Source organism: Dunckerocampus dactyliophorus, chromosome 3 (assembly GCF_027744805.1).
Source record: "Dunckerocampus dactyliophorus isolate RoL2022-P2 chromosome 3, RoL_Ddac_1.1, whole genome shotgun sequence".
Classification (NCBI taxonomy): Eukaryota; Metazoa; Chordata; class Actinopteri; order Syngnathiformes; family Syngnathidae; genus Dunckerocampus; species Dunckerocampus dactyliophorus.
The window spans coordinates 13,907,525-13,926,668 of NC_072821.1; the positions used below are offsets into that span (position 1 = coordinate 13,907,525).

At 40.0% G+C, this 19,144-nt stretch overlaps 2 protein-coding genes across 3 annotated transcripts; both read right to left on the reverse strand.

Annotated features, from left to right (window-relative positions):
* Nucleotides 1–1,323: 1,323 nt before the first annotated feature.
* On the reverse strand, nucleotides 1,324–6,098 carry gcshb (glycine cleavage system protein H (aminomethyl carrier), b). Its single transcript, XM_054771636.1, has 5 exons — nucleotides 5,465–6,098; nucleotides 3,622–3,701; nucleotides 2,035–2,098; nucleotides 1,823–1,954; nucleotides 1,324–1,746 (listed from the first exon to the last, which is right to left on the reverse strand). The coding sequence occupies exons 1-5, from the start codon at nucleotides 5,613–5,615 to the stop codon at nucleotides 1,649–1,651; spliced, it is 525 nt and encodes a 174-aa protein (XP_054627611.1). The 5' UTR covers nucleotides 5,616–6,098; the 3' UTR covers nucleotides 1,324–1,648.
* A 1,521-nt stretch (nucleotides 6,099–7,619) lies between these two features.
* kars1 (lysyl-tRNA synthetase 1) lies at nucleotides 7,620–18,771 on the reverse strand. Of its 2 annotated transcripts, XM_054771634.1 has the most exons (15): nucleotides 18,649–18,748; nucleotides 16,096–16,263; nucleotides 15,708–15,852; nucleotides 15,465–15,630; nucleotides 15,280–15,373; nucleotides 14,875–15,061; nucleotides 13,199–13,324; nucleotides 13,005–13,124; nucleotides 12,706–12,868; nucleotides 11,250–11,423; nucleotides 11,064–11,149; nucleotides 10,891–10,976; nucleotides 10,679–10,805; nucleotides 8,386–8,529; nucleotides 7,620–8,250 (listed from the first exon to the last, which is right to left on the reverse strand). In XM_054771634.1, exons 2-15 carry the CDS (start codon nucleotides 16,233–16,235, stop codon nucleotides 8,176–8,178), a joined length of 1,833 nt encoding a protein of 610 aa, XP_054627609.1. In that variant the 5' UTR covers nucleotides 16,236–16,263; nucleotides 18,649–18,748; the 3' UTR covers nucleotides 7,620–8,175. The 2 variants fall into 2 exon arrangements, with proteins under 2 accessions (XP_054627609.1, XP_054627610.1); XM_054771635.1 differs by lacking the exon at nucleotides 16,096–16,263 and having other exon boundaries at nucleotides 18,649–18,771.
* Nucleotides 18,772–19,144: the final 373 nt, after the last annotated feature.

Here is a 19,144-nt window from a genome sequence, read left to right on the forward strand (position 1 = left end):
TTTGATAAATTTACGATTGTTTTTGGTGTTAAAAACTGTAAGCAACGATTGAACCTTAGTGAAGCACACTCAAAGACCACAAGACCATTTTGGCAAAAAACGGAAGTTGATTTATTTTTCATGTACGTGCATGATAGTTGCAGGGAAACAAATTCTGAACATGTTTTGACTTTCGACAAAAAATGTATACATTAATAAATTGTTAATTTGTATTAAAAAATAGTATCACTAATTGGACCAGGGTTGTAGCCTAATCAAGAAGGTTAAAGTCAGTGGAATTTGCTGTTGATTGTTAAGGTTGTTTTCTTTTATTTAAGGTATTTATTTGACAGGGACATTATCTAAAATAGGGGACAAATCTAAAATACTCTTGTGTAACATTTAAATACAGATCAACAATGCACAGTAACACAGCACCAGCAGAAAGATCAGATCAACAACAGTCCAATACATTTACACAGCACAGACAGAAGCAGCAACTACACACCTGATGATCCTTCAACCATTTTTTTACATAAAATTTAAAAGGCTGTAAATTGCTATTGCTGTTACTTACTGACAACTTTAATATACAGTACTTGTTTTTCTCCGTTTGGCCACTAGATGGGGACCTACACTTTATATAACTACAAGTTCACAAAGCTGGAGATGCAGCTGGACTGAAAAAAAATGTTGGTACCCATGTGGACTGACCTCCATTCAGTGTCACTCAACAATGCAGATAATAAAGGAGGGATTACCACACCAGACTAGCAGGCGCAGGACCAGGGTCCTGAAATGTGCTGTTGTGCCTCTCATGTACTGTTGGTACAAAATGTGATCTTTACAGAACAAAGTGTTCACGGCATTGTGGAGAACTCATTACAAAATCCCATATACATTATAAAATACAAAAATTCAGATTATTTTCTTAAAACAGGGCACTTCAGCAGTAATGACCAAGAATAAAAATGTTATTAGCATTTGCCATATTTAAAGTCATATTGTTTGATTAGACAAAAGTTCTGATAATCTCCCATCAAACATGAAAAGGTGCGAGAGCACACGTTTTTCTTTATTCAGTGATTTTAAAAGCACAGCTTCATTAATCATTGATCACCTGGCCTCTACACTGTGTTCCTATCTGCACCTGATGGCAAAGGTCAAGGTGTGCAGACTATAAGCAGCAAGTGGCAGCTTAGTTAGGTGCACGGACAAAGACCATCATCAGCAAAACCAATGCAAATTCCTCTTTTTACCTGTAGTGATGTACTTACTTCCCAAGTAGTGCAACAATAAGGCATGTTGAAGTATGCCATACTAAAAAAAATGACAAACTCAGGCTTCAAACATAAGGAAAACTTTTATTTTAATCAAGGTGACAAAGCACTTACAATCAATGCCCAGTCTTCCATCACATTTGTGCACATTTAAAATTGAGCGGAGCACCAGGAGCAAGACCCAACATTACTAAGAGCCCTTGTAAGGTTTTGGTAACTAAATGAATCTGAACATTCTGAACAGAAGCAGTGAACAGACGACAGTTATTCTCATGGCACTGTTTCAGTATGAAAATAAATAGCACATATGATGAGGGCTGTTAGTATCCCTGCCTATTGATCTTTGACTGAAGCGGCAGTAAAAAAAATAGCATTGCGACTTTGTTGTTTTAATCTTCAAGCGATTTCACAAATTTATCATATGCAGCTTGATCCATGAGGCCTTCCAGCTCGCCTGGCTCTTGGATCGTCATCTTGATGAGCCACCCTGAAAAGGTAAAAGGTCATATTACAGCATGCAGTACATGTATTAACGGTGCATATACTATACTGTTGATAATCACCATCTGAATAGCAGGCTTTATTCACCAGTCCAGGATTGTCTGCTAGCTTTGTGTTGATTTCCTTCACTTCTCCCGTCAGTGGCGAGTACAACTCGCTGGCGGCCTTCACGCTTTCCAGGGCACCAAACTCCTCTGCAAGGCAAACATGGAAGCAACGTGACACGCCTTATCTCAGTGCACAGCTTTGCGGAACTGCACAGTGTGAGTTGTACCCATTTGAGCAAAGGATTGGCCAACTTCAGGAAGCCCACAGTACACAACGTCGCCCAACGCTTCCTAAAAAGACGCATAAGTCTCGTGATTTTTAAGAATTCATGACTGTGCTAAACTAGCAGCAAGGTGTGTGTATTAAAAGCAAAGCAAAGAAAAAAACAAACACCACAGAGGTAACTTAATTCACAAACAAGCCAATCAGTGATGGGGAGCCACAGCACAAATCAACAAGAATGGAAATACTGTATAAACCATAGAAGTCAACGGTTTGGATACACCTTCTCATTCAATCGTATGAGAAAACAATTTCAACAAAAATTGTCATTAACTCGCACAAAAACAACATTCAATAAATCTTTGTAGCCTTTTACAAGAACTGTACTTTTGTATTGTGTGTGCTTATAAGGCTTCTCCAGAAAACTACTGCATCTAGTACTTAGTACTAAAATGGAATACTTGCTGAAGTCTTTATTTGCATTGGTTTTAATGTTACGGTTCGATTCACAGTTCAGTAAGAGAACAAAATACAAAACAAAAAACTGCTGACACTGGTATGCATACTACTGCAGTTTCCGTAGTTTTTGCAGTGTAAACATGGTTCACTTTGACCAGTTTGGCTGTACGTGTAACGCAAATACGCAGACAAAATAACATACCCTTGGTTTACAGCAGCTCCACTGCAGCAGGATTGCTGCCTTGCTCAAAGAGCATTGTGTCAAGTTTGAGTGTGGACCTACAGGTTTTACTGCAGGCTATTAAATCAGTGATCACTGAAACAAAAGCAACAGTGTGAAAACTGCCAAAGACTACAAGCTTGAAAATGTGCTAAATCAAGCCTGAAAATGAATTCAAATGCACCACGTGAATTGTATGCACTAATGCGGTGATTTGGCGCCATCTTAACCTTGACCTAATGACGTTACTGAGTGGTAACCTTAAAAGGTTGTCATATTCATCAGTAACACTTCTCAGTATGATACGGTGCAATTCTACACCACTGTAAGGTACAATGATGCACACCAATGGAGGTTATGTTTGTGCCAGCATCTGTATGTTTACAGTTGTTACCAACTTCCATAAAACTTTGCCAAAGGGTATGGTCTGGTTCAAGTAAGAAACCATCCCATTGTCATTATGAAAACTGCTAAATGGGAGAAACCCGATGATCCACAACGTTTGGAAGCTGTGCAATTACCACCCCCTGCAGGACTGGAGTGGAAAATTATGAACCGCAACCTAGGACTGTTTGATTATACGGGACGTACCGAGCTCATAGCATTTTGCCTTTTGTGCTCATGTTTTATTTGTAAAAGGCACAAATTGTAATGTAGCGCCTAATTGAGTGTCCAAAGAGTGTATGTGAATGTGTTCAGGTTATCTTTGTAACACAGCAATCGATATTTTCCTGCAATAGCCCTAAAAAAGAAAATACGTTTCTGCAGGTGAGGACAACGTGCAGAGTATCTGAAGTAGACTGTGCAGATTGTCTGAACCCAGCACCCCAATCCTCACCAAAGCTGTGGACCAAAGGTGTCATAAAGCACCATAAATGAATGATATGCAAGAAGACAAAGACAAGGGCCTACCTGAGCGTAATTGCTGATACCGACGGTGCCAATGTCACCTTCTACTCGCACCCACTCATGCTTATCTGTGAACTTTAAAGCTTCACGAAGATCAAAGAAAGAACAAAGACCAGTAGATGAATGTTTGAATTGTAAAAAAAAAAAAAAACACAGTGGAACATTTAATTGAAAAGATGAATTCCTGTCATGCTTGACGTCACATGAGCCTGGCGCAAGAGACCTCAAGTCAGCGAGCAAAAATTCATGCTGCATGTCGTGTTTTTCTTTGTCTTTTTTTAACTATTCCAAAACAAGGATCAGCAAGACGAACAGAAGAGAACAAGAAACAAATATACAGCATATGAAGGTTACACTGAAATGACATTACGTTACTTAAGCGGAGTCACATTCAGAGCTGTATGACACTTGTCAAAGTTTAAGTGTTTGGTTGTTTTTACAATTTTACTCATAACAACGGTTAACGTTTTTTTTTACACCGACAAATAAGGATGTTAAAATGTTACAAAAACATTGCTTGTATTGTTAATAAATGTTTTATGATGGTAACAACTCTGGAATTTATTACTTATATTTCCTTAATATCTTATGACAAGTTTCCAAAGTGTGTGGCAAGGGGGCCATTTGCTGCACAGCTTTTTTTTTTGGTAGTTATCATTGGCCAGGCTATACTTTCAAAATAAAATTAAGCACGCCCTACATCATAACATTAGGAATAATAGGGACACACTAAAATGAAAAAAAGGACAGTACAAGATTATATTTAAAACAACGCTGAAATGTTTATTTATTTGAATACTGTAGATTGAACTGCTGAGCATATCTTAACTGACATCAGATTTCCTTTAGGACATTTCATGAATAGAAATAAATACAAAAAGGTAAATATTAAAGTGCCCCCCCTCCCCCTTATAATTTTATTTTATGCACCACTCTGTGGAAAAAAGGTTTGGCCACCCTTGTCCTATGATAAGTTATTTTCCAAATCCAAACAAACTGGAGGTTGACCAGCATCCCAGATACGTCTATGTTGGAAAAAAAGTGTGACTATTGGTGCTTCACGTGGGTTTTCTGATGTCACAGTGAACTTCACCTTTGACCACTCCGTTAAAACTGATAAACTGATATTAGGGCCAATTTTAAATAGGGGAGCTCAGGTTCAGTTTCAGGTGGGTTTTCTGATGTCACGGTGTACTTCACCTTTGACCACTCCGTTAAAACTGATAAACTGATAAACTGATATTAGGGCCAATTTTAAATAGGGGGGCTCAGGTTCAGTTTCAGGTGGGTTTTCTGATGTCACGGTGTACTTCACCGTTGACCACTCCGTTAAAACTGATAAACTGATATTAGGGGCAATTTTAAACAGGGGGGCTCAGGTTCAGTTTCAGGGCTCGTGTGTTAACAAGAAGATAATAGCTCTGACTGACCACTTAGCTTGAGCAAGTATAAACCTATATGAGCAAATATAGAAATACAAATATAGCTTGAACATTTTGATGCATGGCTAGGGCTGAAGTCCCCCAGTGAGAATCCCTGGATATATGTTTAAAACTATACTTAACCAAATGGGTGCGTGTGCTAACATGAAACATGGGTTTATAGCTGTTGGCACAAAATCACGTGACATTTGTTTAATACATTGCGACATGTAGTACAACACGAGATTAGCTGTTGCTAATTAAGCCTCAAGTTCTGCATTAATGTCTCGACTAAACAATTTAAAAGGCCACAGTAAAGAATAAATAAAGCTTTGTTGTGACTGGAGCTAACACGCAGCTGCTAATCTTCACGTTCAAACTTTGTTCCACAAATTTGACGTCAACTTGGATTGGAAAGTTTTTACCTGTGGACCGGGCCGCAGTGGTGCCCAGCATCCGCAGACAGCTCCTCGCCCATAGCAGACGTGTCGCCGGATGAGCCGCTGCCGGTGAGAGCTGAGAGATTCCGGAGGGCAAGTTTGAAGAGAAGCACCGTAACGCCGCTCTCATCGCCATCTTTCACTCTAGTGTGCGGTTCCTCTTTAGCACCGCGCGCATACACTTGACCGCGGGAGCGTGCATCATCCACCTACCCGCCGGGATGGGGGGCGTGGTCTCGCCAGAAAGGGCAGGGCCTGAACGAAATGATGAAAAGAACATAATTTGCAAAAGCGCATGTTTTTATGTTTTGCTAATCTATGGCAAAATAAACCTGAATTTCTAACTACAACTTCGTAAAAATAAGACGGGTAGGTCATTCGTGCTTAGTGACATCTAGCGGCAAACCTTCACACTACAGCCAACCCTTCACTCGTCATGTAAGCAGCTGTTTTTTTTGTTTTTTTTTTTAACTATTTTTAATCAGTTTTCGAAGATTTTTCTGTGAAAATATATTTACCCTGCATGTGCCTCTATTTCTAACCGTTGTGGCAGAAGACATAAGCTCTAAAATGCCAGTCAAGTCCAAGTAATTGATTTAAAATGTACTTGAGTAAAAGTTACCAGCAAGGACACTAAACAGGCCCAGTGGCAGAGCCAGACATTTTTCATTGGGGTGGCCAAGGTCCCATTACTACATGGGAGTGGCAATAAGCTGATACCTGACATGTCTAGATGGCCGGGGGGGGGGGGCGGAGTGTGACTTTAATTTGGTCTGGCATGGAGCCTGTGGCACTGATGCTTCAATAAGGCCTTCAGCTCATCTCTGTTGTTGGGTCTGATGTTACTCATCGTCCTCTTCACAATACCCCCCAGATTCTCTATGGGGTTCAGGTCAGGTGAATTTGCAGGCCAGTCCAGCACAGTAATACCGTTGTCAGTAAACCAGTTACTAGTGGTTTTATTCATGTTGGAATATGAAATCAGCATCTCCAAACCCCCGCCTCTCGCCCCAAGTCAGCTGGGATAGGCTCCAGCATACCCCGCGACCCTAATTAGGATAAGCGGCATAGAAAATGGATTGATGGGCATCTGACTCTGTCTTCTCAAGTGCAGAGTCAATGCAGTTGTCTACCAGGAGATCTTGCAGCCCTTCATGCTTCCATCTGCTGAGGAAGAAGGTCTCCTGGTAGACAACTGCATTGACTCTGCACTTCATAAAACAGAGTGGACCAACATCAGCAGATGACATGGCACCCCTAATCTTTACTGAGGAAACTTCACACTGGACTCAAGGCAGCTTCTGTCCTGTGCCTCTCCAGTCTTCCTCCAGACCCCAGCACCTTGATTTCCAAATGAGAGAAAACATTTGCTTTCGTCAGAGCACAGGACCTTGGACCACTGGTCAACAGTCCAATTATTTTTATCCAAAGCCCAGGTCAGATGTTTATTTGTTTTGGGGTCAGGAGTGGCTTGACCCTGGGGATCCGACTTCTGTAGCCCATTTCTAGGATACGTTTCATTCCACTGCATTGTGAGCTCAATCAAATTTTTGAAGCGGCTGTGCTTCACAATTTTCTTAAGCTTCCAGTCATCTCTACTGCAGCGTTTCGTTTCCTCCCACATTTTGATCTGCCAACAAGCTTTCCTCTCATGTGCTTTGAAACAGCACTTTGTGAACAGCCAGCTCTTTTTGTTTCTTGCCCTCCTGATGGAGGATGTCAATAGGGGTCTTCTGCTTATCAGTCCGGTGAGAAGCCTTCCCCATGGTTGTGGTTTTGTGATCTGAACCAGACTGACACATTTTTATAGGCTCAGGGAACCTTAAGTGTTTTGAGTTAAGCTGATTTTTAAAATTAGTACTTTGAGAATGAGTAACTGAGTACTGTCAGAATATTCTAATATTATGACACATGGATTTGGGGGTTTTGTTGAGCTGTATGCCATAAAAATCTGTATTAAGACAAAAAATAGGTTTCGAATAGTTGACTGCATGCTCAATGAACCTAGAATATATAAAGATTTCAAAATGTGAATGATATTACGGAAGAAAATTTACTTATACACAATATTCTAATTTTTTGACATTGCTGTATGTCACATATTAACACAATCTATTCAAACGACATATATTTTTAAAAATTCAGATTCATATGAGATTTATTTAGATGTACAGGAGAACATTTTGGAGTCCATCACTGACAGAATAGAAGCGTATAACAACTGGGTGGCAGTACTATGAAGATTGACATTACAGGTGCTTGAGTTTTATACTGATGTCAATCAACTCCAGATATTTGTCAACATCAAACTACTTTTTTGTATTTTCGAGAAGGCTAAAGCATTTCAGAATAATGGACAAAATAATTGACAGTGGGTGTGTTCATAGTGGGTGAGTGGCAGATCAACCACAACCATTCATTTCGTGTCTGGTTGACAATGACTATTAAAATGTCTACTTGCTGTCAAACAAGCAGGACCCTAACATATATGATCAAAAAGCTTGTAGAAAATACAAACAGTATTTGTCATGATTTAAACATTTAGCCTCACAATAAGAGATCAGTAATTGAGTAACCGAACTTTGGACAGATTAAAAAAACAAAACAAAAGCAGACCTATTTCACCAATGACCACAAAAGGTTCCTTCCCTAAAAAAAAAACTCCTGCTCCGAGATGAAGGTCAGAGGTCACTACATTAGACAGAGGTCCCCTCATCGGGAACCGTTGTCTTGTTGTCATCAGGCTTCATGGCTGGGAAGAGCAACACCTCCTGAAAAAGAACACATGCAAAGTGTTAGGGAAACATCCTACAAAATGACCACATCTGGTCTTAAAACATCCAGCTGCGGCTGAAAAATACTGATGCGACAGTAGTCATGCCACGCTGCATTCATAAAGACGTTACCTTGATGTTGTTGGAATTGGTGAGAAACATGGTGAGACGGTCAATGCCCATTCCCCAGCCGGCTGTTGGAGGAAGACCATATTCCAGTGCTGTGCAGAAGGTCTCGTCAATAAACATGGCCTCATCATCACCCTCGGCCTTGGCCTGAAAAATATTGTATTGTGGACTTGTCGTTAGGTATTGATTGATTATGCGATGTCCAATATCATCAAATCAAAACAAACTTTATTTATAAAGCGCTTTTCATACATCAAAAATGCAACCCAAAGTGCTTTACAGAGTTAAAAACAATGCCCTGATGACCCCCTTCCACCTAACATCTAGCATTATTTCATTGGATTCTTATTTGTGCAATAGTTAAGACTAACCCTGTCCTATTTCATAGTAAGAGAACATGTGACTATTGGTCATGATTTGTTAACTTTTATTGAGACAAAATGTTTAAAATGAATATGGGTCTTATACTATAACTTACATTGTGCACAGTGTTTATTTGTGAAATGCATAACATCGGTATTAGTTTATATCGGTAATGAAGCACTGGACAATATCGGCAATATCGTGCCTCTCCAGGGTTTCCCTTAGGATTTTCTGAAGCTGTGGTGGTGGGCTGCATGGGGGTGCGGACTGCTGCTGCTGTGTCGTGCCGCTGCTGCAATTTTTTTAAATTTTATTATGACAAATAATTTTTATGATTTATTTATCAACTTATTTAACATTTTTAGACAACCAGCAGAACATGAACCGAGAACACTGCAAAACTGTTAATTTAATGGCAAAGTTGCTGAGAGTCTAAAATGTCGAGCCTCCTTCTGTTACCCGACCTATTTAGTCCAATAGTACTATGTATCTAGTACAAAAGTACAACATTTTGTACTAGCTTACACAAACCTAAATTTAATTTGACGCGAGTAATACGAATACATGGGAAATTGTTCAATAATATATTTTTTTGTTCAAAATAAACGATTCAAATATTTTTGTTATAGAAATGTGTCCCGTATAAAGAGTAAATTCAGAGTTTCGCACAGGTGTATCCAACTTGCAGCACTATTAAAGCTACTTTAGGTGGTATTTTATGTGACTGCCAACATTAAATTGTAGTTTATTTACAAAGTTCATCTCCACTGAGCGTTCTCATTTGTCATTAAATACAGCCGTCATGTTTGAATAGAACACTTATAAAAATAGTAAGAGGTGAAGCAAATATTCTTTGGTGAATTACTTAGGTGGTGAGCTACTGCTAGCTTACGAGCTACCTGTTGGAGACCCCTGTAATAGCGTCACTATCTTAAAGCTGGATACACTACGTGTTTATGTTGAACAACTTCGACACACACCTAGTGGTTTGAAAATAAGCCATAAGGTGTTATAATGATAACAAGAGAGCAAGATTGTTAAGCGATCACACACGTTGGCATAGACAAGCTTAGCCTGTGACAAGCTGCCGTCAATTGACTACACATTTTAAGGACTATTTTTCATTCTTGATAATGAACAATATCAACAAGACCGGTCGCATATGTTATCTGCTCGCACATGTGCAAGTGCCAACTAGGCAGACGGGCAATTCTGGTGCATGTGTATCAAAATAAACCGCAGTGAAACATTTTGATGATATTTTAAATTGTTTTCAACCTAACTGTGGTTAATATGTGAATAAATAATAAGCTATGTATGTATCCATATAACATATACAGTATATCCATTCATACAATATATTACCTAACATTGTTTTCACGTAAAAAAAAAAGAAATATTTTTTTATGTGTGGCGGCTTATATTTTGTAGTGGCGGAGCGCCACAATCAATTACATATAGCGGAAACCCTGATCTCTAGTATTGACCATTACTACAGCCCTGTTTCCAGCAGTACAGTTTGGATTCGTCATTAAGGCTAAGAAATTTACCAAACTCCTTTAGTTTGGGTACCAACCACAGTGGTAGGATACACAAAAAGCATGACACTAGTCGCACTGTTGACACACAGACACAGGCGCGCACGCGCGCACACACACACACACACACACACACTATGTTGATGTCGACAGACAATTATTACAAGAATGGAATAAGAAAACAACCAAAACTTGTATTCGTGTATAAATAGGAAGTAGATACAACACATAATGCTGGATGCACTCAATTGTTGTCACTGACTTACTATGTTGTGGTGCACTGCTATGACGTTACACTTATATACATAGCTAAGGCAGCAAGACCAGGGTCGATTGTTGTTAACCACCAGCACATGTAATGTGATCATGTTACCATAGATCCAATTTTAACACACCTTGGCTTGCTGCTCAAAAAGCTCCCTCTGCCTGATGGGGTCATTCAACTCTGTATAGGCGTTGCAGATTTCCTTCTTCATCACAAAGAGCTCAAAGCGCTCCGTTAGGCCTTTCTGTGACCGATGCCTAAGACAAGTTGGCGTTTAAATTGTCACATGAGAACATTTGCAAATGGATCATTGACAAGACGTGAGACGAGATGTTCCTTCACCATTTTGCCAAGGGGCTCATGATTTGGGGGTGATCACAGATGAATGTGGGGTTTATACAGGTGACCTCCAGGAAATCTCCCACAAGCTGAGAGAGAAAAAAAACGGACTGATTTAAGTGAGATGTAAATGTGGATAGCGCCATACAAAATAATTTATACTGTAAATAAAGCACCTTGTCCAGGAGACGGGCAGTGGTTCTGGGTGGAGGACATTCAACTCCCTTCTGGGCACACAGGTCATCGAAGAATTTACGTGTCTCTGAAGAGAAATTGGGAAAGAGGACATTTACCTTACCTTTATAGCCCAATGTCAAAAATCCACAACTATCAGTCTTGTGCTAACTTTTTCTTAATCTTACCCTCACTGTCGTATTGGTCAGTGGGAGGAAATTTGACTCCCATTAACTTCTCAAGGTCGTGTGTCATGCTCACTCTTCTAAACGGTGGGGTGAAGTCAATCTCATAGGCTTGTCCTTCCGGACCATCAGGGTGATAAGTCACCTTGTATCCTCCAGTGATGTGTTTCACCATGCCTGTGAGCAAACCACAAGTCTTTTATAAATGTATTCATGTGAAAATTAAATTCCCTTAATTCCTCCTGAATGCTGCTCTTTTGTGTTTTCTATTAGTCTATGTACTAATACAAGTGTACAGTATATGTTGGGTGAATACTGCTGCTGTGATGCCTTCAATTTCCCTCACAAGATTAATACAGTATATCTAACTGTGCAGTGACTGATGAAAAAGTAAAGTGATCTCGCTGCTGTTGTCTTAACAGGTTTTCTTAATAGCTGTTTGGTTGTTGGTTGTGTCATACCTGACACATAGCCAATGTAGCTTCTCACTGTTGACTGCCCAAACAAAATTATTCAAGCTCAGTCTTACACCCTCCAATTGTTTTGTTTTTTGTATTTAAAATTGGAGGCATTTGTGGATTAAATTTGGAGCTAACATGTTGTTACATGTAATATGTCTGCTCTGTGCTTTCACTGCCATTTTTTTATTTGATCAAGTTTAATAACCGCACCCACATTCCTGTCCTAAAATGAAGCACCATTATTATGGGTGTGTTCTACAATACTGTATGTAGTACGAGACAGACAACCAGTAAATAAGAGCAGTCATAGACATAAGATTTGCTTTTGAGGTGTATTAGAGTATAAAAATGTACATTTTAAACAAATTAGTTTGAATGTATGATTGTGTACTGCGTAGACCAAGGCTTCATAAAAAATATAACCATTTGGCAAGCCACCTTTTGATCTTCATGAAAATAGTTTTGGCTATTCAAACTGAAATTTTCCATTTAACGCCACTATTGAATTAACCTGTAGTTGCTGGGTGCCTTGTCTACAAAAGCAAATAACCTGGGGTCTCTAATTTGTTAAAGCACATTGGCACAGCTGTGGTTCAAGGCAAACTCCTGATGTAGTTTTTATAAACTCCACAAGGTGGCAGTAGCTGCATTTGCAGTCTCAGGAGTTGTCAGCAACAGTTTGCTCCTTACCACTATTTCTACATTTATTATTTTGCTGCTGGTGGTGCAGTATGCTGGTTGATACTGGTGTAGTCAAAGAGCGCTCTACGGTTTTGTTTTGTAATTTCTCATGTACCGCAAATCATTATTAAAGTAAGTAAAGTTCTTTGTTTTACATTTTCTGAAATTACAGCCACTCTCCAGTCATTAACAGTTTCCAATTAACACCATCCTCTTGGCAGTTCAGGTAAATAAATGCACGACTATAATTACAGTATTGGCATACAGTACTACTAAAACAAAAGGCCTCTTAAAGACATCGATTTGTTCCCACATACCAGACAGAAGTTTCTCCGTGATCTCCATCAAGTCATGGTAGTCTGCATATGCCATGTAGAATTCACAGGTGGTGAACTCTGGGTTGTGAGTGAGATCAATGCCTTCATTCCTGAACTGACGGCCGATCTCATACACCCGATCCATCCCACCCACTACAAGCATCTATTGAGGGGGCGGAAACAGTGAATAGTGTTGATAGTAAAGAATGTCTAAAACCCATTGAAAGCTGTGAGGGTACGTACATCCAAGTGAAAATAATGTTGACATATTCAAATGAAAAGGCTGCAAAGTATATGACCTTGTGGTAGAGCTCGGGAGCAATCCTCATGTACAGGTTCATATCCAGCTCATTGTGGTAAGTTACAAATGGACGGGCCACTGCTCCACCAGGAATTAGGTTCATCATTGGTGTCTCAATCTATCACACAATTGAACATTAAAATTCATAACATTATATTTGATCGATTTGTGAAACGATTGTGCAGTCCTTACCTCTAAAAATCCTAGTTGGTCCAGGAAGCTGCGTAAGTATGTGATGATTTTGGCTCGAGTTACAAACTTCTGCCTCACATAGTCATTTAGGATGAGATCCAAGTAGCGCTGACGGAATCTGGTTTCCTTTGAGACAAACATGACAGCGGCACAAAAAAAACAGCTTTAGTGTGGCTCATTATTGTTACGCTGGCACTTTAGAACCAGGAATTTATATATTATTTATATGGCGAGGTTTGAGTTGCTCAATGAAGCGTTTAAACTCAACTTTATTCACCACCAACAGACTGTGGCTCTTCGCTGTTACAGCTAATGACTTCTTTTCATCCCGTGGGAGTTTCCCATGTGATGCCACTTCAAATGCGCAATGAGTTTGGTCATATTAAACCCCGGTTTTGGACTGATCTGCAACATCTTTTTCTGACTAACAAAAATTACACATGGCCGACAACACTCCTACCCCTTGCTACTCTGTCAACATGTTAGCACACACTGTTGTTGTGATCACGGTTCTATCCTGCTGCTGCTGCATAGACGTTCTGTGTGCTATGTGCGCAGGTTTTTTGGAGGCAAGCTGATGTACTGTAATTCAATACCCTGGCAGCGTTACACATTTACTGTTTAGCAACTGTAATAGTTACTGTTTAATCCAAACAGGGATTAAGGTCTGGAAATGATGCAATCATGTTGTAACCATTTCAAATGCATAAAATTACTTAAAATTACATTCATCGTCAAACAAAATTGTGACTTGGATCTAGGAATGGGCCGGTATGAGATTCTGATTGTCTGATAATCTTGGGCAGAAATGTCACCGTTTTTTACGGTTTCACAGTATTATACGTCGAGATCTAAAATGTGTTAATTTGAAAGATATTTATTGAAAAGAGAAAAAAAGTAAAGTCAAAAGAATAACTTTTAAACCATATAACACGATAAAAATGCAGTCTACTGTGGCTAACCTTGCAACTCAAGTCACAACACAATAGACATTTTCTTAGTAAAAAAAAATAATAATAATAAAAAAATAATAATAAAAAAAAAAGGCAAAATGCAAAAAAATGCAATCAAGTGACCCAAGAAGGTCACCACATAAATATATAGATTTTTTTTTAGCTTGTAATGCCACTGTTATCAATGTTTATTATTTCATAGTGGCAGGTCACACTTTTTCCACAAACTTCCATTTCCAGGTCATGTGATTGTTGTTCGCAACTGAGATGCTAAGTGGTTGTTGCTTGTTGTTCAGTGGAGAGTAAGCGGTTTATATCGCTTATCTCCCACTCCCGTCTCCTTCTCAATCACATTTCCATTGGTGCCCCTCGACTGAGTAATATGTCGACCGACAGCAGCGACAAGAGCGTGACCTTAGCGGTGCCGCTTAATGCTAACAACACCTGTGCTATCTATGTTTGACGTATGGCAACACAGCACACGCCGGTGGTTTCAGCACATCGAAGGCAAGTTTTGACTGCGCGGTATAAGACAGGACGTGACAAAGTATGTCCACTTTCACTCATATCGTAGAAACGGTATGACGCAAAATTTTGGTGGTTTTGAAAACGTGGCTTTTCCATACCATGGTACACCTTGAAACCGGTAACCAGCCCACTTGGATACTTGTGACACTAAAGCATAGTGTCTTAATAGCTCAGTGTGTTGATTGTTAGCTTTACCTTGTCTTTGAGCCCAAAATGGAGGTGAGGCAGCATGTGTAGACAAGGCGACAGCAGAGTCATCTCGATGGGAATGATGGACAACTCCCCTTTTTTAGTCTTCCCTGGGTGTCCACGGACACCGATAATGTCGCCCCGCCTGAGTTTGTTGTTGATGGCCACAAAGTCTTCCTCAGACTTGTAATTCCTGACAAAAAAATAAATGTTAAAGTACTTAAATACAAGTATTACTGCCCTTGCTTCAGGAGGTTTCAGGATCCATTTGACGAGGGTTTGTTTTATTTGCTCACAACCTGCAGCCTTGCTTAAATAATAAAATGCACTAAAGAAATGTTAAATGTTTATTTTGGATAATATATTAGTGTACAAAACCTAGATGGACAAATATACATTTTTTTTTAGTACCTTGAGTTTGCCATAACTTGCAACTTGGTGCCCTCGCCTCGCATGTCGTAGAACAGCAGCTTGGCACCAGAAGCCCTCTTGGCATGGATGCGACCTGCCAATCGCAAGACAGACAAAACCACCATTTATTTACACAGTTTGACTCTTCATCCAATAATTACAAAATTATTTAAGAATTACAATACCTGACAAATTGAGAACAACATCTGTTAGCTGGTCTCCTGGCTGTAGATGGTTATACCGCTCAATGAATTCCGTGAGTGACAAGTCAACATGATACTTGTGTGGATATGGGTCCTCAGCGGTGCCCTTGAGCTCATGAATAGCCTGGGAGCGGATCTTGAAGTATTGCTACAATCAAATGAAATCAGTCTAAACAGCATTCAACACATGAACGACAAAGCGCCACGTTAACAGAAGAATCTCACGTTTGGGTCAAGCGTCTCCTCATCCAAAGCGGCAGTGTCCGATGGTCCACAGTTATTAGATTCCTTCTTTTGCTCAAGTTGCTCTTTGGCTTTGGCTTCTTTCTCAATAGCTTTCTTCTCCGCTTTTAATCTTCTCTTCAGCTCACTAAGTAAGACATTACAATCAAAGTGGTGTAAGTGGTTAAGTGACAATGACTCTATAATGAAACATGTTAAATGTTACTTTTGAGACAGCTCCACTTGCCATTCATCAAGTCTTAGATGCACTTGAAGGGTTTATAACACAAAATTCAACTGACCACTAAACAATACTGTAGAACGGAACCTACATTTACGGTGGTGACAAAAGGTTGGTTGTTTTTCTCTCTCGAAATGAAAAGCCACCAACCTTTTGTCACCTCTCCAACGGTTCCCGTATATATGGGCTGGGACGGCAGCTGTGCATGGAAGGGCATGTTTATACCACTGCCCCCTGACCCCACGGGCCTGGCACAGCTGCTGCCTGGCTGCCCTGACAAGGCACAGCATGCTGAGCCACCACAGTCAGCAGGGTAATCTGCAGGAAAGAAATACACATAGGAAATGCAAAGAAGGCGTAAAACAAACGAGCAAGAGCGGGCTGGCTTAAGCCTACCGGACACTCGCTAAAGATGTGTCGTACACAAACTAGTCAAGTCTTTTGAACGTCTCTTTTAGGTGAGTGATAATCAATTTGCAGTTGCAAGCCTTTCATGTGTCATCTTCTGTGTGCCCCATGAGTCAGAGTTGTCCACACGTGTCCTTCACGTGAACGACTAATGACATTTTCAAGTTTGAGTTGTCCACAGCACGCTCCACTCAGGTGAACACAGCTACTGTACAGATGAGTAGATAACTAAACTGAGGCAATACTGTATTAGTGAGCGACACCCAACTGGACTAAAGACTTGTTTTTGCTGCTCTACCAGGGAGGAGGAGATAAAGTAGAGAGCAACTGACTGGACGACAGCCACATTTTCCGCTATATCATGGCGGAGGAGATATTAGGGACTGAACTACTAAATGTAGCAGCATTTGGATGCACTTTTCTAGTTCCTTGTTCTGATGTAGATTCGAGTCAAGGTTTCTGTATTGTTACAATGTTCTTTGTGTAAAAAAAATTATATACAGTGTTCCCTCGTTCCATCACCTTACGTGGACTTGCTGCTTTGCGAAATTTTTTGTGCAATTTTAGTGTTTTGTTTTGTTTTGTTTTTTACAGTGCATAAACACTGTTACAGGCCAAGCCTGGACCTTTAAGAAGAATTGCATTGTGGGAAGTTGAGTGCTGTAGTTATGTGCTTTCGCACAAGGCCACGGTGTCTCTCTCTATTCTCTCTCTTCTTTCTGTACCGCCCATTGTCTTCTGCGTCCTGATTGGCCGTGGACCATTGTCAATCAATCTCCTTTGTGCCGTCTCTTGTTGTGGTCATGGCTAGCAAACTAGCTAACTGTGTGAGCTGCTTGCTAACCACCAATACTGTAAACAGTAGAAGAAACAGAAGAGCTAACCACGTGTGACTCGGAACGCTGTATGGTTCCAAGTTTTCTCCCAGACAAAACCCACAATGTCGACGAAACACTGCTGTCAGTGTCAGCCACGCAGAATGCAGTACTTCTAGAGATGAAGCTGAGAGTGACACTTTTCATCACAAAGACGTATTAAAGCAGTAACCTATATTAAATGTTGCTTAATGTTCATAACAATTATTGTAAAAGCATTGAGATGCTTGTGTACTGTGACTGTACTGTTAGGCAATGTCGCAGCCATGAAACATTACTGACGACTATAGTGACCAAAATACTACATATGATTTGTCTATTATTTTGAATAATTATAGGCCATAGTCAACCTCAAAACAGCAATCATTTATTAATTTTTGAAAAACCGCAATAGAGTGAGGGAATGAAGTTTGAACCGTGACATAGCAAGGGACGACTGTTTTGCATTGAAGTAGCCTACATAGCTTTTATTGTGTGTGTGTGTGTGTTTTTTTTTAGATGAGGCTGAGTATATGGCACCACTTTATGGAATATTTACAATGAAAACACATGTCAAATGAAATTATAATCAATATTTCAGCATAATTCCCACCTATATATAACGTATATATATTACAGTGACTTTTTTCCTTGATAAAAAAAAAACTAAAAAGAAAAAAAAAATCTAACAACGAGCCAGTGTTTTGAACCGCTCTTTGAAATGAACCGTTCGTCAACATACGCTCCCTTGAAAGAGCCATAAATCCCATCCGGGTCGCACGCCCCTAACAGCAAACGTCAATTCAAGCAACTGGCGTCCACAAGACATACATAACAACGATGTGCCCCACATCTGAAAAAGAACTACAGGCCAAATCTAGTCCGAAGAAATAGCGAACACTAAAGGGACAAGTTTACATATAAATGTCTATTAAACACTATTTGTTTTTACATTGCAAGCACGTGCAGGAGCCAATGTTAGCATACAAGAGGAAGGTCAGAAAGAACATTAAAATTCCTGAAAAATAATTCCATACTTTTTGTCTCTTTAACCACTATAAATAACTATTTATATTGCGTCTTAGTGCATTGGTCAATTCTATATAAATTGTTTTAACAAAGTCATTTCACAAATTTACCCAGTCGGCGTGTGGACAACCTTTCTTTGACCACTCTTTATGGGGCTTGTAGTTCTACTCTTTCCAGATATTAACAACGACTATGTGCCACTCGTGAACCTAAAAACTACATTTCCCCATGACACCAGCAGAAGGGCTTATGGGTATGGGAAGCGCAGGCTAGTACCATGCCTCGGTGTGGGAATCTTGTTTAGCTATCGTCCATAACACTGACGTGTGATCTATATTTAATCGCCTAACTACAAATAAAGGGACCGAGTTTAAGAGATGTTAGAAGTATATGGAAGAGATGTATAACTCACTTTTTGCTGAGTTTATCGCCGTCCGCCGCTGTTACGTCAGCCATGATGTGTTGGTGCTGCTCTCGGAAAGATCTGCGGCTGCTCAGTGCTCACTCGTGATGGGTCTTCCGCGAACGATCCGGGTGGCAGTTTGTAATAAAGTCAGTTTTCACCCCGTCTCTTGTCTGTTAAAGTCGCATGGGATTGGTTGAACGGTGTGGTGCGGTATCAACACTCAGCACAAGGGGGAAGTCGGGCTTACACACGCTTCAGTAGTGAGCATGCAAACAGGAGGAAGGGGGAACGTTGCTACATAATTAGAAAGTACCTGTTGGAAAGGTGAGGAAAATGAGCAACAAGAACCGAAAGCTGAGGCATTTTGTGTTTCTCAATGACAGTCTTTGCTAAAGACGAGCAAATCTGTTACCTGGATGCTGTGTTTTCATTTAGTTTTTCACATTTTAATTTCTATTTTGTTGTGTAATGTTTTGCTGATGTGTTGTTTCACTGTAAATAG